We start from the raw sequence: 23,289 nt of genomic DNA, 5'->3' as shown, positions 1-23,289 counted from the left end.
TTTTTTCTCCACTCAATCCCCCACCTCTTCACTTTGGATTACTTCGTTCAAAATCTGCACTTCTGCATGATTTGGTTTCCTTCCATTCTCTAGACATTTTCTGCTTAACAGAAACTTGGCTCCAGGATGGGGAAGAGTCTTATCTGTAACAATCTCTACCATTGAGTTATTTAGCCTTTCACTAAGCTCGGATCTCCAAAAAGGGGGGCAGGATTGCAATTTGTTTGTCTCCTGTTGTATCAGCAATCGAATTTCCTTCAGTAGATCTACTTTATCCCAACGTTTTAATCTTGAAAGTCTCTTCACCTTGCCCCCTCACACTAATGGTCTGTTATGTTCCCCCCTAACCTATTAAGTCGATTTGGGATGCTTCCATCCAGATATTAGCTGATGCCTCAACCCATTACCTTAATTTCATTATCGCTGGAAATTTTAACATTCATGTAGATGAGATAGATCACCTAAATCCTTTGGGTTTCAATCTCTCTTGCAAGATCGCCATTTTAGCACAGGCTGAACCATGTTGCTGGCCATAGTTTAGATCATATCCTAGTCCATAATGATATAAGTTTCTCGTTTGACCCTGCACCGTTGCGTTCGTTTACTTTGCCTTGGATGGATCACCTGTTCCTTATTATTGCCTTTCAGATTTCTTCCTGTTTCTTACCCATTTCAAACCCTTCCCTTAATAATCTCTCTCCTCATTTATTAAAAGGGATCCCCAAACTTTCCAGCCCCTGTTTTCTTTCTTACCCTCAGACTTTATTGATTTATCCCTCGAGGAAGCTGCTCTCTGGTGGAATTCCTCCCTTGCCCCTCTGTTTCACCCCCTATGTCATCTTGTCCGAATAATCTTTTGGGGACTCCCCCCCCCCCATAGGAAATGCTCTTCATGGTTTCACCACAGACTCTTGCTACTAAAATTACAGATACATTGAGCTGGGAGTGTTTGGAAGAAACATCCCTCTGACTCTAACTTATGCCAGAAATATCGTAACCTTGCGACCCATTACAACCGTGAATTTAAATGTGCCAAAAGGAAGTATTATACCAATGTGATTGGTAGTTCCAATAATCCATCTAGATCTTTGTTTCGAGTGGTATCAGATCTGACACACTATAAGCCTATATTGCTTTCAGAAGCATTGCCTTCAGTTGATTCATTAGCACTTTTCTTCCACACTAAAGTTCAAAAGCTAGCCCAAGGATTTCTTACTAACACTGTTAGTACAGCTTCTAGCTCCCCTACAATCACTTCGCTAGTCCCTTCTGCATCCGCTCCTACTGGCAGCTGGAGTACATTTGTCATCCCAATGCTTACTATCTTAGATAATATGATCAAACACACTCGCTTAAGAACTTCACATTTTGATCTTTTCCCATCAGGCTGGCTAAGGATCCAGCGCCATGGTTATAGTCCTTTACTTCTTCATATGGCTTCCTTGAGTTTTTCCTCAGGGACTACCTCATTCCTGGAAACATGCCTCAGTCAGACCTGCCCTTTTCTACCCTAGTTAAGACTGATCTGGCAAATTATCGCCCAATGTCGAATCTTTGCATTGTCTGAAAGATTGCTGAAAAGGTAGTCTTTTAGCAATTACTTAATCATGTAGAACAGCAAAGCTTTTACACCCTACGCAGATGGGATTTAGAATGGCACAGTACAGAAACGATGGTTACTGCTTTAGTTAGTGAGTTACATTCTATTTTAGATAAAGATCAGATTTCACTCCTTATTTCTCTTGATCTCTTCAGCAGCATTTGACCTTGATTACCATTCATTGCTTATTTCATGACTCAAAGATATTGGACTAACTAATCTTACCCTAGCTTGTTTATTGCATTCATCTCAGACTGCAGTTTTTCAGTAATTTCCCAATCTGGAACCTCCTCTGCTCAGGTGTACCTCAAGAATCAGTGCTCTCCTCACTTCTATTTAACATCTTCCTCAGTCCCCTTGCAATCTTGCTTCAAGACTTTAATATTTAATTTTTCATCTATGCAGATGATATCTTGCTGATTTACCCAGTTTCCCCTTTTTGTATTGATTTAATTCCACTTCACACTATTAGAGGCTTTATCAAATTGGTTGCCAGATTACAGGATTTCTTTCTAAGCCTACATGTTCACTCTCACTGATCTTCCTTTTATTCCAGTGGATTTATTCAGGTACTTGGGCATTATTATTGATTCTAAACTCACATTTGAAAAATAAATCTCCCAGGTACTGCAAAATGTTTTTTTTTTTGCTTTGGCGCTTACTCCCCATTAAACATTTGCTTGATTTTTCCTCTCTTCACACCCTAACGCATGCATTTATCATATCTTGTCTTGACTACTGCAACACGATTTATGCTGGTCTACTTCAATCTCAACTGCATTGCCTTCAGACATTACAGAACTCCACTGTCCATTTGTTATTTAAAACATGCTGCTTCAACCCAATCACCATTTTACTAGCAAAAGTTCACTGGCTCCCTCTTTTTTTTTGCTTGGCTCTCTCTCTTTTCTACCGTGTTCAATTTAAGGTCCCTCTCCTTACTCACAAAACTCTTCACCTTAATAGCCCACCTTACCTTGCTTCCTTGGTCATACCATATGCCCTCTCACACTCTCTACAATCCCTGAACGCCAAACGGCTAGTATTACCCTCTTCTAAACAAGCCCACTATGAGTCTACTTACTCATCACTCTGCTTTCTTTTTCTTGGCACTACACTTATGGAACAGCTTACTTCCAGATATCCCTGCCAAAATATAAGACCAAACTTAAATCTTTCTTCTTGCAGACTGCTTTTGGTTTCGTGAATGCTCGGGTGTGACTTCTGAGACACAAAGAGGGGCATTTTCGATATGATGTCTAAGATTGACTTTGGATGTTTTGCACACAACGTCCAAAATCTGAATAGGATAAAAGGTCATTTTTGAAAAAAAGAAAAATATCTATCTTTTTTTGTGTGCTCTGTATGGTTTTTTTTGTGCTTTGTATATCTTTTTTTGTTTGTTTTGGACCATTTTTGAAAAAAAAAAAAAAAAGTCCAAATGAAAAACATAGAAAATCAAGCTATTGGGATGTAGGAGGAGCCAGCATTTTTAGTAGATTGGTTCCCTAGACATCCCAGGAGAGCAATGAGGCACCCTAGGGGGCACTGCAGTGGACTTCAAATAAATGCTCCCAGGTACACATCTCATCATTGCTCCCTTATCTTGTCTGCTGAGCCCCCAAAACCCACTCAAACCCCAGTACCACAAATTGTACACCACTACAAAAGCCCTTATGGGTGAGGGGGACACCTATACGTGGGTTTCTGGTGAGTTTTGGAGGGCTCACAGTTCCTATGACAAGTGTAACAGGTAAAAAGAGGTATGGGCCTGGGTCCACCTGTCTGCAGTGCACTGCACCCACCACTAGACTACTCCATGGTCCTGCATGCTGTTGTAATGGACCTGAGTATAACATCTGAGGTGGGCATAGAGGCTGATAAGTAATGTTTGAAATCACATTTTGGGGGGAGTGGTGGGAAGGAGTCAGTGAGCACTGGGGGAGTAAGGAGAGCTCATCCATGATTTCCTCCAGTGGTCATTTTGGGCACCTTTTTATGCCTTATTCGTTATAAATCTTTCAGTGCTTCACCTCTGAACTATTGACTAAGACCGCTTCTCTACTTTTGGTCCAGTCTAACAGACTGAAAGAACAATTGATGTTAGTGTCACTGTTTTAAAAGACAATTTGAAATCAGAAGATTTTCAGCTGTCTATTCCCTGTACTTGGAGTTAAAATATGAACTCTCTACCTATTACCATCAGAACAGAAAACAGCTACCTTAGCTTCAGGAAGAGGCTAAAAACCTTTCTCTTCCCAAAGACTGCTTCATAACATTCCATTGACTTCTACCTCCTGATATCACCCTTATCCTTTCCTATAATGTTTTGGCAGTATTCTATAACTTGTACACCAAACTTTGCATGCTAGTTGGTCATTTGGGTACCTAACTTTATAGATTTCAGGGCAAGTGTGTAACTGCAAAGTGGGCATGCATGTGGGAAGGGCATGGTGGGCCAGGGGCAGGCCCAACACTTACACGCTAAGATTCAAGAATACTGTCAGTTACATGCGCAACTGCATCATTTAGAGGACCTTTTATTCAAGCTTAGTGCACGCTAATGGGCATTAGTGAGCACTAAATGCTAAGAAGCCCATAATGGGCCAGATTCTATATATGGAGACTGAAAAATCACGTAGAAAAAAATTAAACTTAGGCGTTGTGAAGAAACAGTGTGTTTTAAGCCTGTAAAATGTACTGAATATTTTCCTCTCTTAAATATGTCTGAAGTGTATTTCTTTCTGTTTGGCCAGCAGGTTTAAAAAAAGGTTTGAGAAAAAGTCCATAGTCTGCTATTGAGACAGACATGGGGAAGCCACTGCTTGCTCTGGGATTGGTAGCATGGAATGTTGCTACTAATTGGATTTCTGTCAGGTACTTTGTGACCTGGTTTGGCCACTGTTGGAAACAGGATACTGTGCTAGATGGACCATTGGTCTGACCCAGTATGGCTACTCTTATGTTCTTATGATAGTGCATGTTTATGCTTAAAGCTGTTACAGAGAACTGACTTCTCTTTCTTTTAGTTGGCACACAGATAATAGGAAGTGCCTGTAGTGATGTAACCAGTTTTTATTTGAAACTTGACTGTTCTGGGCTCTGATTGGTCTGGAGTCTGAAATTACCCAGCAGATGCTGGCTGTTGCTTCAGTTTCAGCTTGGGAGAAGAGAGAGAGAGAGAGAGAGAGAGAGAGAGAGAGAGAGAGAGAGAGAGAGAGAGAGAGAGAGAGAGAGAGAGAGAGAGAGAGAGAGAGATCTTTTTGCTGAAGCTCTATGAACAGATATATGTCCTGATCTCCCCATGTACTTAAGTACGCAAGTACTTAGTTAGTATTCTAATTGTTCCATTTTTCAGTTACTTGTTACTGCTTACTATTTGCACATTTTTTTTGGTCCACTGTTCCAAGTTCTGAGAATAAACACAGTTGTTTGTTCATTCTGCCTATCTGGACTGATAAAGAATCCTGGTGGTTTGTGTGTTGGTCTGTGAGTGCTTTCTGGGAATGTGGAACCACTGGGTGTGTGGTTCCAATAACCTAGAAATCACTGGAGGTAATTGGAGAGCAGGAGACTCGCCCAGAGGCGGTTGTGACCCAGTCGGTGAGAGGAGGGTGGTAGTATAGAGCACAAGCAGCAGGTCCAGGCAGACCTGAGCTGTGCTGGGGATAGACCTTCTAAGTGGCCGCGGGGTAACCCCATGCGGGTGGCTAGGCATTTCATGACAGGCATATTCTGTAAAATATGCCTAAATTTCTACATGTCTATTTAGGCCACTTTTACTTGAAGTAAATCCCACCACTTAAATTAGGCACAGAGTAGGTGTATTCTATAATAATGTGCAAAGATTTTAGAAATGCCTATGTCCCACCTATGATCATGCCCCCTTTTCAACTATGCAACTTAGAATTTAGGTGCACAACGCTATAGAATACTTAACGAGTTCTGCGTGTAAACCTCAATTAGTGCTGATAATTGCTTGTTAACATCCAATTAACTGTGCTTATTGTATGGACCTACAGGTTGTGTGACTTCTGTCTTGGGCCCTTCCTGCATGGGACTGATCAGGGAAATTGGGAACATCATCAGGAAGCTAAATGCTTTGCTGGTGACAATGGAAAAGGCTGAATGGGTTCACTCCCACTGGGGGGTGGGGGGTGGGGTGGGGGAGACTGTAGATAGAGGTCTAAATGTTGGACATTTTTCAGGCACTTTAGCCATATGTCTGGCTTTCAGTCTTTTATGCTAAAAAAATCCAGACCATTGGCAATCCTGTTGTCTTCAGTCTTGAGTGCATTTGAAAAGCCTCCACTAAACATTTGGGTCCTAGCTAGTACCTTAATCCAGCCCTGGCAAACAGGGACATTTTTGAAGTATATGGCAGTGGTTCCCAAACCTGGTCCTGGAGGCACCCTAGCCAGTCAGGTTTCGGATATCCACATTGAATACTCATGAAAGAGATCTGCATGTAGTGTCTCCACCTTAAGCAAATCTGTCTCATGAATATTCATTGTGGATAGCCTGAGGTGCCTCCAGGATCAGGTTTGGATATTGTCATTGCAAATTAGGGAATACATGTGTACTTTTAAGTTCTACCCAAACTATGCCCAGAACATATTGCCTTCAAATCTGTGTGTACCACCTGTGTACATTTATAAGTAGCATCTCTTCTAAAAACACAACATATAACTGCATGCTAATTCACTCGTGTAAATGTTGTTGTTTTTTTTTATACATATGCAAACCTAAAATCACCTCCAAGGTGTCCTGACAACATCTTTAAAAAAAAGGTTCCAGTGAATTATTCTCAGGAAGAAAACAATTCAAATCAAGCATACATCTCTAAGTGTACCGTCATCAATTCAAATACTGTATTAACATGCTTTCTTGGGTAGGAAGAAAATGAGGTGCATTTTGGGGGGCAGTCCTATTACTGGACTCACACGTTATGTGGACTGTCAGCCAGCATAAATGTGTAATTGGCGTTATAGAATACTAGCTAAATCAGTCTCAACACACAACTAATACTTATGCCAGGTCTCATGTGCGACATTTATACACATAATTTACAATATTCAAATGTTAGGCTTGCCTATTCCCTGCCCATATCCCTCCTCCATGAAGGTTCCCCTTTCAATTACAAGCTAAGCCATTTTGGTGTGGAATTGCAGAATAGTGGTTATGTGTGTGCATTTGCCATTTACACATGTATTCTATACATTTAACCATGCAAATGGTGCTTAAATTTATGTGACCTGTTGTAGAATGAAGGGATAACCTCTGTCATAGAATGCCAAGAGAAAATCCTTTCTTTTGGAAAGCAGGATGAAGCTGTTTTATAGCCAAAAACCAAAATGCCAGGATCTGTTTTACCTAGTAGAATAATAATGCAGAGGAGAATGGCAATCAAAGCGCCAGTGCTAAGGCCAGTTGGGAGGATCAAGGCTTCTGCATGACATGACTGCTTAGTTCCCCAGCGATCGCAGGCACACACTCGGATGGTCAGTGTGCTGGTGGAGCTCTGGATGGGATAATCACTATCAGATATCACCACAGGCAAGAGGTAGGTGTTTATTTCATGTCGATTATATCCATTCCTGCGGGTGACGATCCCTGCTGTGTTATCTGAAAACACAACAGATACTGTAAGTGCGGGTCTGGAGTGTGCACAGACTACAAATTTCAGCAGAACAAATAAGAATGTTCCATGGAACACGAGCCCTTTATCTACCTTTGTTGTCGTGGACTGTGAAGTTGGAGGTGGTGAATGCTTCTGGTGCCAGGGAGAATAAAAACTGAGGTTCAGGGGAGTCATCTTTATCAGCAGCACGTATGGTCTCTATCAACTGAATTCACAAAGGCAAAACACACAAAAAAATAGTTATTTCTTATGCATATTTTGACTCCTTTTCAGCCCACAATTTTATTTATTTATTTAGTTGACTTTTTTACTTACTGTCCCACGAAAGCATCAAAGCGGGGAGAAACAATATACACAGAACAATAATAGAGTGAACAATCAAATAATTAATGTACAAGTAAATTGCACAAATAATCACACAATAAAAATTACAATATTTTAAGGGATCCTTTTATAAAGCTGCAGTAAGCACTAGCACGTACTCACTGCAGCTGAAAAGGGCTTACCACAGGATGCGCTGAGGCATCCCACAATAATTTTGCACTGTATGCATGCAAACCGCTTCTAAAATTTCGTATTTGTCATTGAGGGGGCATGTCTTGGGGAAAAAAAGTGGGCATGTTAACTGATTAGCACACGATTAGGCCATGTGCTACTGGCACATTTTGCGCATGGCCATTAATTCAGAATGGGTAAATTTGGCCATTTTCCATCTGGACTAAAAATGGCCTTAGCATGCAGGAAAGACATGCACAAGGGTGCTAAAACCACTTTATAGCGCATCTTTGTAAAAGGACCCCTAAATGCTACTTCAGACAACTTAGGGCCCTGTTTACAAAGGCAAGCCAGCGGTTGTAGCATGCGCTAACTGTCTAAATGCCCATAATGTTGCTATAGGCGTCTACATAGTGCACACTAAAAATGCTAGCATGTCTTTGTAAACAGGGCCCTTAGCTTTCACAGGTTTTCAAAATGCCAAATGATCAGAGCAGAGGGAAGTTTCATTGGGCTGTGAATTCCAAATAGACAGCACTGCACAGCGAAAGCAGCAGGTATGTGTTTCTCATATACAAATCTGAATAGCTGCTGGAACCATGGAAAATGCTGGTTGAGATGACTGAAATGCACATATAGGAATAAGGGGCTAGATTCTATATATTACACCTAAAAATCAGCGCTGGAAAAACACTGCCTAGGTGTATTTCATAAAGTATGGCTAAATTTAGGCATACTTTATAGAACACGCCTAAATTTTGGCATAATTTATAGAATATGCCTAGCGCCCATCCATGCGACTAAATTTTGGCACGGGCAGTTATTTGTGTAAATGCCAACGCTTAAATTAGGCATGGACCAGGTGTATTCTATAATAACATGCATAAATGCCTATGACCTGCCCTTTCCATGCCTATGGCCATGCTCCCTTTTCAGCTATGCACCTTGGAATTTATATACATCCTGCTACAGAATACACTTAGACAGTTGTGCGCGTAAATTGTAATTAATGCCAATTAGTGTCAATATTTGCATGTAAATTGACAATTATCAGTGTTGATTGGCTTGTTAACTAATAAAAATTGTATGCACAAATTCAGAATAAGACCAGATTTGCACATGCAACTTAAGTTATGCTATATAGAATCCGAGGGATGTGCTCTAAAATGACTCCATCTTATCTGGTTGTGTCACTATTGGTTTTAGCTATGATTTTATGTTTCTCTAGTCCTGGTTATTTTTTATTTTTTCCAGATGAATTGCTGTGGATTCATCAACCTAACATTGTCAATCAGGACAATCGGCCCTGGCCCTTTTCTGACAACTTCTACTTTTAAGGCAAATAAGCAGTACTTAGAATGTTTAAGACACTTTGTTTAACACTTGGTTGGTGGTGGGAAGGGGTAAATCCAATCTCTGGTTCCTGAGGTTCTTGTAAAAGTGGTCTGTGGACTACCCTCAAAATGATTTGTTCAGTGAACAGGAAAAAGATAAAAACATTCCCATCTGAGGCTAGCAGGATGTCCTTTTTTCTAATAGTAGTCTAATGCTGCATTGTCACAGAAATGGCTTCCCCCTTTCTCTGGACCTTACTGTGTGACCCATCCCCAGCAGTAATGGTCAGCCTGGGGTTTGAGAATCACAGGAGCGTTAAGAGTTGCCAGACTGGGTCAGACCAAAGGTCTATCTAGCCTGGCATCCTATTCAACAGTGGTGAATCAAAGTCACAAGTTCCTAGAAGGACCTCCAAAAGTAGCGAGATTCCATGCAACTTAATCCCAAGGGTAAGCAGTGGTTTCCCCCAGCTCTACCTATAATGGTTTATGGACTTTTCCACCACAAATTTGTCCAAACCTAAACCCAGCTAGGCTAACTGCTTATCATAAAAATTTTCACAGGCCATGGCCCCCTCTTCTGTGGAAACCCACGCAGAATACTGAGATCTGTGAGCACACACTGAAACACAGCCCTGTGTTGCCTGGTGCTGCTGCATTCACCCCTTGGATGGAAGAGGGGAGGGAGAACTGGATTAGAGAGGAGAGAAGAATTTAGGTCTGCTATTTTGCTTTCATCTTCTGGGGTTACATGAATTTTTAAGCACTTATACAGATTCACGTAGGATAAGAGTTTTGTGAAACATTGAAATAGACACACCTCAGTCCTTTTGGACACCTACCTCACTACAGCCCAAACCCTGGGAAGAAACACAATCCATGCTTTTTGTTTTGGTGTTACCAATTTCTCAATTTTAATTGAAGGAAAAATAAAGCAGGGCGAATAACCAGCTATCAAAATCTCACAAGTTTCACAGTAAAATCCACAGACAAGAGAACAGTAGTAGTGGCAAAAAGAAACACAATCTCTTCACACAAAACTCACAGTCTGTAAAAACCAACTGAGTCTATACCTACTGCATGCCTCATCTTTTACAGTCATGATATGACATCATAATAGCATAAAGGCTCAAACCTCCTTAAACATCGCTTTACTGCTTAACAAAGTAGCATACATAGAGATTAGGTGTAAATAGAAGTTACGGTCACACTTTTGGGATCGAGGTCAGAAAAGGCAAGACCTTAAAGTACAGGGATCAGAATTCAAGCCAAACCCCTGCAGATAATACTAGCATACATAACAAACTGAAACCACTCATATAAAGCTACTGATGCAGACTGCAAGTTCCTGGCAGGATCTCCAAAAGTAGGGAGATTCCATGCAACTGAATCCCAAGGGTAAGCAGTAGCTTTCCCCAGCTCTAACTTAATAATGGTTTATGGACTTTTCCTCCATGAATTAGGAGTTGCCTAATGGTTAGTGCAGTGGCCTGGGGAACTGGGTTTGATTCAAATGCAGCAAAACTTCACCAGTGATATCAAGGTGTTCTACTCAAAATGGCTTAATATGATTGAATGTTTATAATTTTATTATAGGAGAAAAAGACTTCAGAAACTTAATCAAAAGGTCATATCTATGTTTCCTACACAGGAACTTTTCTCTTTCATTGGTCTAAAAGCTCCCAATTTTTTAATGTGTGCTGTCAAATTTTGTGCATTACTCAACTGATATAAATCATATGAATCAATCAATCCTTTGTGGTGATTCAAACAAATTATAAACATTCAATCATATCGAGTTGTTTTGAGTGGATCAACTTGAGAGCGCTGGTGAAGTTTTGCTGCATTTGTATTGTTTACTTTAGTTTTGAAACCAGTGTGTGACTGCATACTTGAGCTAGCTACAGCGAACAGGGATTGATTCACTGGGCAAGTCACTTAACTCTCCATTGCCCCAGGTACAAAATAAGTACCTTTATATAATATGTAAAGCACTTTGATTATAACCACAGAAAAGCAGTAAATCAAATCCTATCCTCTTTCCCCCTACTGTCTCACCTAAATTCAGACTCTGGGGGATGTATTTAAAGGCAACTCCACCATTATGTAAATTATAGAACTGGTCTTTGATTAGCAGGCCAGGGTAGAGATTGATTCTTCAAACAGGTGTTTTAATTTGTTTAAACTGACACAAGCTGCTAGCATTCAGCTGCAGCAAACGGCCCTGAACTCTGTGTGGCACAAAATCCCTGAAATAATCTTGGAGAATAACTATCTCCGTTGCAACAAAACAAGGGTGTTATGAATTACAGGTGGGAAAATGCCTCTTCTACAGCAGATGGGGTCATGCAGTGTTCAGATGACTGAGTTCAGAAGTTATTACAGGCTGCCTCAGAGTGGCTGAGTACGTTTCTGAAATGCTTCAATTGTTAGGTGCTGTTAGATCCTGTTTCTGGATTCAGGGTCTGAGAAGAACACAACAGTTATTACTGACTTTTGTCGTTAATGGCGTTCATTTATCACACAGATGTGCCATTGCAAAGCGAGCTGTTCAGGAAGCAATGCTAAAAATGCTGTACCTCAGCTTGGTTCTTTCTCACGTTCAGTTTATTAAAGAGTGCAAGCAGTCAACACACCTGGCCAGCCTTTGTATTTTCACAGATGAATATCTCATAGACCATAGCAAGCTCTGGGGCATTGTCGTTCACATCCAGAACCTTAATGAACACAGGAGCGCGGCTGATTTCTTTCGGGTTCTCTGCCAGAAATAAAGAGAGAGCAATTTAATGTGCATCAGTGACTTGGTTTCTACACCTGCCAAGGAAAGACATACAGGTGCTTCAATAATGACCCCCCCTCTGCACAGTGCTCTTTCCCTGCAGCTGGTGGCCATGAGAGACAGAGGAAGCAGCTCTCTGCCAAGATGCAAAACACATTTATTTGTGCCATGTATAACAGCAGTAATGACCGGTTTATTCGTAGGATTCCATTAGGATGATTTAGGCCTTAAAATGTACATTCTTCCTTTTCATTTTGCCCTGAAAAGGGGCAATTCTACAACTGGACACTTCCATTCAAGTGCCCTGATGACAAGTGGTATGATCCTGTCTACAGCAGCACCTGGATGATCAGGTTCCATTATAGAATACAATCATAACTCGGTGTTGGTACACCTAACATTTATGTGCTTGCCATAGACCTGGTAATTGCGGGTTCCTAAATGTGGCAAGGATACAGGGCTTTTTTTGAGGGGGTTCTTGGGGGTACTAAGTACTGGCACCTTTTCTACTGTCTGCTAAAATTGACCCATGGTCCCCAAGTTTTAATGAAAGAGCTCAGGCTCTACACACCAATTCTGCCTTGTCATAGATTCTGTGACTGGTTGCAGGGGGCCTGGCTAGTGTGGGGTGGGTTCCTCAGCGATTACCCCAACCCTGAAGGGTGGCCAGGCATTTGAGTACCGGAACCTTTTCGCTAGAAAAAATGCACTGCAAGGATATATGTAACTTACATTATTCTGGGGCCAGAAAGCCTCGTGGTAGAGCTGGTGGCTCTACCATTAAACTACTACTCCAAAGCAGCCACGACATTCTATAAACAATAAGCATTAATATTACTGCTGTGCAAGGGTGGACTGAAGTGATCTGGGCCCTTGGGCAATAAGAATCATGGGACTATAACCACCTATCAAAAGTGATTAAATTAGATGGAAGCTAGGGGAGAGTGAGCCCCCTACTGCTGTGGATCCTTGGGTACTGCCCTATTATTCCAATGGTTAGTCCACCCCTGCTGCTGTGTTAAAATCATGGCAGTAACCTGCAGTTCATTGCAAAATGCCACCCTTCCTGTCACTGCCTGAGTGGGGATTGGCTCAGGCACCGACATGAAAGGTGACATTAAAAAAAAAAAAGATTGCTGGCAGTCATCGATCCAGATCTCCCTCCTCTCCCACCCAATGCAACCCACCCCCCCTTCCCTTAATATTTAAAAAATTGCCCTGGTAGTCTAGTGGCCCTCTCACAACCTGATGCCCAATCTACACCAAATATTATATAAAGATTTGCCTGGTAGTGTAGTGGTGAGTCAGGTTGGGTCGAGAGGGGGGCACTATACCACCAGGACAACCTTTTTTTAATATCAAAGGAATGGGGTGGATGGGTTGGGAGAGTCTGATGAAAAAAGCCAAACCTCCCAACCAACACTTCTATGCTACCCTGGACCTGGCAAAATGTTTCCCACGCACAACACACAGAAAATTTTTTTTTTTAATTGTATGGCTGCAGAATCCATACCCCCTGATATTCAAAACCATTTAACCAGCCAGGAACAGCACCTGGCCGGTTAAATGGCACTTAACCAGTTATCCAGCAATATTCAGCAGAGGATAACCGGTTATCCCTCCTCTGAATATTCCCAGTTAGCGGCTGGGAGATAACTGGTTATATCACACAATATGGTTGGTTATCTCCGAATATTCAGCACATAGCTGGCTATTTTAAGTGGCCACATCGGGACACGTAAATAGATGGAATATCTTTGGCCGATTTAAACTTAACCAGCTATCTCCGAATATTAACTTAGCCGGTTAAGTTTAAACCGACCAAAAATAAACCGGATATTCAATGCCGGTCACTGGAAACAACCCAGCATTAAATATCTGGGCTGATGACTGACTCGGAAGTTAGCCAGACTCTCTCCCCTGGTCTGGATATCAGCCTCATAATGTCCTCATTACTATCCATTTTAATGCAGTCTGCGGCAAGAATTTCCACTCGAGTTAACACCTTTCTGTAATGCTCAGTCAGTAAAACTTGTGGTTAAAACCACATTAAACCCATGGTAATATTTTCTGCATCAGCCCCTCTGTAAGTTCTATGTGAAACTGAGAGCCCCGCCCATGTCCCACATCTGCTCTGGCTATGTATACGCCCCCTTGCATTTACATGCTATGTAAGTTATGCGCATCTTTTAGAATAGCACTTAGGCACCCTGCTGGCACTTTCATGAGTATATATAAGTGCTAGTATTCAATACATTTACACAAGCAAGGGGTACCAAGGGGAGTCCTCCAATTGCATTGCTGCCAGTGGGTGGTGGTGTTTCAATATTGTGTTTCAATTTCTAGGGACAGGCAGGGTCCCCTGGAGTCCTGCAGAGCAGGGGCGTATCTGGACTCTGGCAGTAGGGGGGGCCAGGGCCAGAGGAAGGGGGCACATTTAGCACCCCCCCCGGCACCACCGACCCCCTCGCCATTGCCAGAGCCCCCCTGCCACCAACGACTCCCCCCCGCCATTGCCAGAGCCCCCCCCTGCCACCAACGACTCTCTCCACCTCCTCTCCCGCCGCCAACCCTCCCCCGCTGACGTTGTTTACCTTTGCTGGCGGGGATCCCAACCCCCGCCAGCCGAGGTCCGCTTCCGCCTGCTTTTAAAAATAATTCTTCAGCTGGCGGGGGACCCCAACCCTCGCCAGCCGCCGAGGTCTTCAAAGTTCTTGTTCGTCGTCCTCCTCCGTGGCCATGCTGTACGCTGCTGATTCGGAGTCTGTCTGATGTCGCACCACGTTGTACGCGCGTACAACATGGTGCGACGTCAGACAGACTCCGAATCAATAGGGTACAGCATGGCCACGGAGGACGACGAACAAGAACTTTGAAGACCTTGGCGGCTGGCGGGGGTTGGGGTCCCCCGCCAGCTGAAGAATTATTTTTAAAAGCAGGCGGAAGCGGACCTCGGCTGGCGGGGGTTGGGGTCCCCCGCCAGCAAAGGTAAACAACATTAGTGGGGGAGGGTTGGCGGCGGGAGGGGGGCCAGGGCGAAATCTGCGGGGGCCCAGGCCCCTGTGGCCCCACGCAGATACGCCCCTGCTGCAGAGCTTGCCTGTCCCTCACTATTGAAAATGTGATAGTGAAACAGCACCCCTTACTGGCAGGACTGTAGTTGGAGGACTCCTGCTCAGCTTAGAGGGAACCGTGGTGCCTAGATTATAGAATCACCCTTAAAATGATTAACTTAGAATTCTTCATGTGATGGTGAACAGCTTTGTTTACAAAGGGCATTACCCATTCTACTCTGAACAATTCCATCTTAACCTTGATGTGGACAAAACAGCGATCACTCCAAAGGTGTAGAAGCTATAAAGGACACTATCCTTTCTTCAGACTTGAGTTTTTGTTTTCAAAAACTATTAAACTTGCTGAACTGTGGTCTTACAAACTAAACACAGTTTATGAGCTGATTTAAAAGTGCCAACAGTTTATTTTGCATGTGTAAAGTCATAAAATGAAAATGCCAGCAGTTGCAAGACAGCTAATGGACGTGAAATGAGGAATTTAAAAACAGAAAGACCATTATCATGTCCTCAAATTCTAATCAAGGTTGTGTCACAGTGTGTTTCAGAGGGATGCTCCTATGAGACTGGAGGACAGCAAAAGTCAAATAAAAGAGGTTCTGCACGGAATCACAAGTCAAGAAATGGAATATTGAGGTTGGCAAAATCATGGCTTAACTGGGAAGGATGTCCTAAGAATCCAAAACATACATAATTACAATTACCATACTTGTAGGCCACCAATTCCCTAACTCTGACTCTATGTGGCTAACAAACAAAAAATACACATACCACAATTTGAACATATTAAGCAATTTACAAATTAAGAGCAGCATTTTTGATATGACGTCTAAATCTGATTTTGGACATTTTGCTGAAAACATCCAAAAATCAAGTGGCAAACCTAGCGACTTTTGAAACTGAAAAACATCTATCTTTTTGTTTTGAAAATGTCCATTTCCTAGATGTTTTGTGCTCAGTGCACTTTTCTTTTGTGACTATTTTCGAAAAATATATATCCAAGGGAAAAACGCAGAAAAACAAGGCATTTGGGGGGGGGGGGGGTGTCAACATTCCAGCAGAGCAATGGGACAACCTAGGGGGCGCTGAAGTGGACTTCACATTAAAGTTCCCAGTTATAATCTCACCATATTGTATGGTGAGCCCTCTAAAACCCACCAAAAACCATCTGTGCCCAACTGTACACCACTTATAGCCCTTATGTCTGCAGATGTCACCTATATGTGGGTACAGTATGTTTTTGGAGGGTTTTGGAGGGCTCACAGTTTCCACGACAAGTGTACCAGTTAGAGTAGGATATGGGCCTAGGTCCCCTTCTCTACAGTGCACTGCACTGACCACTAGGCTACTTCAGGGGCCCGTTTGCTGCTCTAATAGGACTGACCATAATATATGAGGGTGTCATAGAGACTGGTATGTATTGTTTCTTTCACATCTTAGTGGGGAGGGAGAGGGTCAGTGACCAATGGGGAGTAATGTGGGGGGGGGGGGGGGTCATGCCTTAATCACTTCAGTGGCCATTTAGGGCACCTTTCTGTGACTTAGTCCCTAACCATTAAAAGAGCAGGTAAGGGTGGCGCCATTGTCGTCATGGATTATGCAGACTACTCAGTAGAGGCACATAGACAACTTAATGATACCTGTTTTTACGGTAGACTCCAAGATGAAATAATATAGATTTTTGTATCGGCAATATCCCAAGATCCCTTACATATACATTGTTCCGAAGGTACATAAGTCTTTTCATAAACCTCCCGGATGACCTATAGTATCCGGTAGAGTTGATTATTTATTTATTTATTTGTTACATTTGTATACCACATTTTACCACCTATTTGTAGGCTCAATGTGACTTACATAATACCGTAGGTGTGCGCCAAGCCGGTAAGGAACAAATACAAAGTGGCATTATGGTAGAATAGATACTTGTGTTACAGACATATTTGGGAATCATAGCAAGGAGGAGTTGCGTTGAGTCCAGTTCTACCTTTAGTTAGTTGTGTAGCAGGGTTCAGTCTTTTAGGTTATTTCAGTAAGGTATGCTTTTTTGAATAGGTAGGTTTTTAGTGATTTCCTGAAGTTTAAATGGCTGTATGTTGTTTTCACAGCTTTTGGTAGTTCATTCCACAGTTGTGTGCTTATGTAGGAAAAGCTGCTTGCATAAGTTGATTTGTATTTGAGTCGTTTGCAGCTTGGGTAGTGAAGATTTTGGTACGTTCTTGTTGATCTCATATTTCTGGAAGGCAGGTCTATGAGCTCTGTCATATATCCTGGGGCTTCACCGTAGATAATTTTGTGGACCATGGTGCAGATTTTGAAGACGATATGTTCTTTGATTGGGAGTCAATGCAGTTTTTCTCAGAGGGGTGTGGCACTTTTGAAACACGTTTTTCCAAATATTACCCTGGCTGCCGTGTTTTGGGTGGTCTGTAGTTTCTTTATAAGTTGTTCTTTGCATCCTGCGTAGATGCCGTTGCAGTAGTCTACGTGACTTAGTACCATTGATTGTATCAGGTTGTGAAATGTTTATGATTATGGAACCATTATCTCAATATGTAGATTATTATTTGAAATCGCATGTTCCATCGGCCAAGTTGTATGCCAGGGATTCTTTCCATTTTATTCAAACTCTACAACAGCTTGATTTACATTCGAATAAAAAAATTATTTTAGTCACCATGGACATCAATGCCCTCTACACAAGTATTCCGCTGCATAAAGCTTTGAAAGTGGTTGAAGAATATTTATCTCAGTCACCTATTTCAGGCTCTAAGTTGTCTTTGGTGAATAAAATGACCGAATTGGTCATAAAAAATAACTATTTCAGATTTGAAAAACAGTACTATTTACAAATTTGGGGTATAGTGATGGGTGCAACGGTGGCTCCTTCCATCGCTTGCCTATATATGACCAAGTTCGAGGAAGCATATGTTTATCAAAGTCAATTTCAATTTAACATTATTATGTGGAAGAAATTCATTGACAATGTGATCATGGTGTGGCAGGGTCCGATAGAAAAATTAGAAACGTTTTTTTCATATCTTAATCATGTGGATCCAGCAATCACGTTTTCCACCTCCTACAACCCCACACAAGTCAAATTTCTCAATATTAATGTCTCCATAGACAGTATGGGGGCTTTTGCTACCACATTATATAGGAAGGAAAGTGACAGAAATACTTTGTTACAATATTCCAGCTTTCACCCCAAACGTTTACGCAACAACATCGCTACGGGACAGTTTTTGAGAATTAAGTGGTTATGCTCAACCCAGGACCAGTTCAAAATGCATGCCAGGAAGTTGTATCATAGATTCGTGGATCGGGGATACCCCCCATGGTTTGTTCGTCAAGCATATAAAAGAGCTTTCATCAACATGGAGTGGCTATTACAGGATCGTCCGCAAACATCGGATTCATCCTTGGTGTGTGTTTTACCTTATTCTACACAAGTGCATCGAGTACGGGGGATTCTACAAAGGTTTTGATCATCCAAAATTTGCTTACACACGAAGCCGTAATCTTGGTGAATTACTGAATACTCGCAAACTGGAACATATTCAGCAATTTGCGGACATTGCAAGTTCTGCAAACATGTTATACAAGTGGGTCATATTAACATACCTGGATCCCAAAAAGTGTTTAAGTTGAGACAACACACGGATTGTACAAGCTCGAATGTAGTTTATTGCATTATATGCCCATGCAACCTTTATTATATTGGTCAAACTAGACGCCCCATAAAAGTGCGCATTTGTGAACACTTGAGTAATCTAAAACATCACAAGGAGGAAGCTCCATTAACTTCCCACTGGACCGCATATAACCACATGCAACAAGATTTGAAGTTTATAGTTCTTTTGCAGATAAATATGTCGAATGAGGGGAATGCTTCGGATATATTGTTCACTAAGGAACAATGATTTATATATAAGTGGAATACAGTTGACCCAATGGGTGTAAATTGAGAAGTTGAATGGATAGGCTGATTTTAACACATAAGGAATATGCATTGATTTTTGGGAAGAGGTCATAACGCCCGCGCATGGGTGAGTGGCAGTGTCTGTTTCTGGATCCTATTTAAACTGATTTGACTTCTTGGCTAAATGCACTATTCTGATCAATTGTGGATGGAGTTCCCATTTGGTAAGTGACCATTTCATGAATATATATTTAGGTATGAGATTGTTTAGAATTACATGTATTGCTTGTTTATTAGTTTTTAGTTATTAGATAGAGGTGCTAAAGGAAAAATATAGAGATTTAAGGTGGATTTTCTATTGTGTATGAACTTTTTAGCGGCTTCCTCCTGAAGAAGACATGAAGGGGCATAATCGAACAGAAACGCCTATCTCCATGGGCGTTTATTTCCGAGAACAGGTCCGTGAAGGGGCGGGCCAAACCGTATTTTCGAAAAAATGGACGTTTTTGAGCTGGGCGTTTGTTTTTTTAGCGATAATGGAAACTAAAAACGCCCAGCTCAAAAACGTCCTAATCTGAGCCATTTGGTCGTGGGAGGGGCCAGGATTGGTAGTACACTGGCTCCCCTGATATGCCAGGACACCAACTGGGCACCCTAGGTCAGTGCGGTGGACTTCAGAACAAGCTCCCACATGCATAGCTCCCTTACCACGGGTGCTGAGCTCCCAACCCCCCTCCCCCAAAACCCACTACCCACAAATGTACAACACTACCATAGCTCTTAGGGGTGAAGGGGGCACCTACATGTGGGTACAGTGGGTTTTGGAGGCCTCCCATTTACCAGCACAAGTGTTACAGGTGGGGGTGGATGGGCCTGGGGCCACCTGGCTGAAGTGCACTGTGGTACCCACTAAAAGTGCTCCAGGGACCTGCATACACGCAGGCCTCTAGGACTGGTTGCTGCTATATAACATTGGCACACCAGTTGACACCTCTCTCCGAAAACATCCTGTATTGGAATAACCGTGTTTACTCACAGTTAACTGCAGAGGTTGTGCCCCACTGGCAACGAGTCTCCCTGGTACTGAGATTAGCAGTAGGTCAGAGCTGGCAGAATGCTGTACAATGCCCTGTTTCAGCCACATTCAAGGGAAAAACTTAAGTTGTCTAACGTGGCTAACGCAGGAAAGGGAACTAAAACTGGCTTACAAAAATGGCCACTACCGCATGGACTACAACAGGAAACACAACAGGGCACACTCTGACCCAGTAGGCAGGGGGAAAAGCACCATGGGAGAAGAGCCTACCAACTACCAACATCGTGAGACTGTAACACAAGCTAATGAAATCACGGAGCCCAATACCCTACACCCACCACAATGCAATGCTGATGTGACCCTGTACTGCACCCGAGAGCCACATCTGTAAGCTCTGTTGAGCAGGGACTGTCTTTTCATGTTAATTTGTACAGCGCTGCGTAAGTCTAGTAGCGCTATAGAAATGTTTAATAGTAGTAGTAGTAGTGACCCTGTACTGCACCCGAGAGCCACATCTGACCCAGGGAAAGGCTGTGACAGGATTGAACACATTCTGCTGTCATGGAGGTGGGTACGGCATTTGAGGCTGGCATACAGGCTGGAAAAAAAGTTTTTAAAGTGGGGTTTTTTTGGTGGGAGGGGGTTAGTGACCACTGGAGGAGTCCGGGGAGGTCATCCCCGATTCCCTCCAGTAGTCATCTGGGCAGTTGGAGCACTTTTTTGTGACTTGTTCATGAAAAAAAAAAGGGTCCAAAAAAAGTGACCCAAAATCGCGGTAAAAACGCCTTTTTTTCGATTATCAGCTAAAGACGCCCATCTCTCCTCGGCTGATAACCACGCTCCAGTTCCGCCTCCACCATGCCTCCGACACGCCCCCGTCAACTTTATTCGTTTTGCGACGGAGTGCAGTTGGAAACGCCCAAAATCGGCTTTCGATTATACCGATTTGGGCGCCTTTGCGAGACAAACGTCTATCTCCCGATTTAGGTCGCACTATAGGCGTTTTTCTCTTTCGAAAATAAGCTGGATAATGAAACTCAGCTGATTTGTGTGATAAAATGACTAATAACACGCACAAGCAAGATTGAGTTGAGGACTAAAAGCAAGGGCTATTATGATTTCACAGAGTGTGATGCTATATTTTTGTTAATATATCGTTTGATTTGGTGATATTGCATGAGGAACTACACACTGGACTGAGTTAGAAGCGACAATCAACACATTTGCGGGACATGAAAATTTGCAGATAAGTAATTCATCTCTGTTGTTGATGGGTACATCATTATGTAACTGGAAAGGACTGCCTTTGGCTACTGCGGCATCAAGACAAAACCTTTTTCATATAAGATTTCTTAACATATTTGAGAAACACCTCATTGCACGTTCATTGCCTAATTGAGATACGATCAGTAGGCAAAATAATGATTAAGCAGTATGTTAATATCTTAGGGAATAGATGCAGGTGTATCCGTAACTAGTTGGGGTTAATCTTCAAATAAAAGTTTGTTGGAGAGCTAATTAAGTCTCTCAACATTTGAGAACGCCAAAGTGCGATGATGGTTCTTTACTCAGCCAGTCACTTTAAATATGACTGATGGGCGAACTGAGCACTTTTCATAAAATTTATATATATAATAATTGATAAAAGAAAAAAAATTGATGGTGGTTAATGTAAACCACAATAGCAGGTATATAAGAATTATTATTTATAGATATCTTGAATTTGTGTTGTTTAGTTGTGAATGAACCAGGTCTAGACCAAAATGTCTATTTTGTAGTCCTGGACGTTTTTGCTTTGTTCTACTATGGAAGAAAAAAATCCAAGTTTTGTGAATGCCCAAATCCCATCCCCAATACCCCCTGGCACACACCCTTGTGTTTGGACCCACTGTAAATGAACTGCATAGAAAAATGTCTTTTCGATGGGTTTAAAAATAATGATTTGGATGTTTTGGCAAAAAAAGTCCATCTGCCACTTTGTGTCGCTTTTTGGACTTTTTTCTGTTTTGAGAATGAGCCCCTAAATATAAAAAACCATAATATCTGTATATTGTAGACTATAAAGTAACATTTATCTTACTTCAAATATTTCTGAAAAAGAAACAATGTTAGATGGTTATGAAACAGAGATAGGCAATTGTTTGACATCCAATGGAATTGTATTCCAGTGTAAAGCTGCCCTATAAGAAAAAGAGCTCTCAATCTCTTACAATGAATTGTCTTACATGAAAGGAAGCGCAATATAAAATGTTTTGGTCTAGACCTGTTTTTATAATGAATTAGACACAAAAAGATATCCTAAATGACCACATGACCACTGGAGGTTATTACCAGCCTTTATGGCATCCTCAGATGTTATAGCCAGGTCCATTAGAGCAGTATGCAGGTCCCCAGAGTAGTGTAGTAATGTGTGTAGTGCACTGTAGACAGGTGGACCCAGGCCCATACCTCCTCCTACTGTTACACTTGTGGTGCAACAGGTTCCTGGCAAGGAGTCACACCCTGCAGCTCCTTTTGGGACATTGACACTGAGGCACCTACTGTATGTTCTAATTATTTTCACATTATCACAAAATATGACTGGGATTCCTTCTCCTTCTCTCCCACACTTATCACTTACTACTCCCCACCCCCAGGACTGCAATCTTTGTCTCTGATACTGAAAGTCTGACTCATCTGTTTTTCCTGTAACTAGAAAATTGGTGACCCTGAAAAGCTTAATGATGAAGCTGTATCACCTCAACATGTTGCTCTTTCATCACCGAAATCCAGTTTGAATCTTTCCAGCTGTGGTTAACACACTCATAGTTTATTACAGTGGAAGAATAATGATATTTAGGATTGACTTACCAATTTCAGTAGCTATGACTGTAATGTTGTGCCAATACAACGTCTCCCGATCCAGAGGCTTTGAGGTAAAAATTGAACCATTCCCAGAATCAATATTGAATATCCTGTCCATATCAGTGTGCCGATCTAAGGAGTATCTGAAAATACAGTGAAATGAAAAGTATTCATACAATATATAGCATTTATTTTCCAGTATCCTGGGTGAAGGATTTTTCAAGTGGAGGAGTGTCAGGTTCCTCTTCTGCATGGCCTAGTTGTCATGATAATGATGGGGAATCCTAATTCTATCTTGGCCCTGTGACTTTGGGAATCAAATGTGTATTAGAAAGAGCAGATCCAATGTATTTTGAGGATGACATTTATATTTTCTGTAACAAACAATCAAAAAATATTTAGAGACAAATCAAAATACCATAACTTAAAAAAATTAAAACCAAGGTTCGTAAAAACCACCAAAACTCAATTTACTCAGGGGTCCTGTATCATACTATATTAATTAAACAAAGGGCACCTCAAAGTTCCCTATAGGGGACAATAGAATACCTATTAGACACCCCCTGT

At 41.9% G+C, this 23,289-nt stretch overlaps 1 protein-coding gene across 1 annotated transcript in view; it reads right to left on the bottom strand.

The window, feature by feature from the left end:
• The window catches only part of LOC115473950 (cadherin-6-like), a 306,893-nt gene that overhangs the window by 8,612 nt on the left and 274,992 nt on the right, over positions 1 to 23,289 (bottom strand). Inside the window, exons 8-11 of the mRNA XM_030209169.1 lie at positions 22,729 to 22,865; positions 11,707 to 11,828; positions 7,332 to 7,446; positions 6,974 to 7,225 (exon numbers count right to left, since the gene is read on the bottom strand). Coding sequence (XP_030065029.1) covers positions 6,974 to 7,225; positions 7,332 to 7,446; positions 11,707 to 11,828; positions 22,729 to 22,865 — 626 coding nt within the window. The remainder of the gene's footprint in view (positions 1 to 6,973; positions 7,226 to 7,331; positions 7,447 to 11,706; positions 11,829 to 22,728; positions 22,866 to 23,289) is intronic.

This window comes from Microcaecilia unicolor, chromosome 1, assembly GCF_901765095.1.
Source record: "Microcaecilia unicolor chromosome 1, aMicUni1.1, whole genome shotgun sequence".
NCBI lineage: Eukaryota > Metazoa > Chordata > Amphibia > Gymnophiona > Siphonopidae > Microcaecilia > Microcaecilia unicolor.
This window is presented reverse-complemented; position numbering and strand designations above follow the sequence as displayed.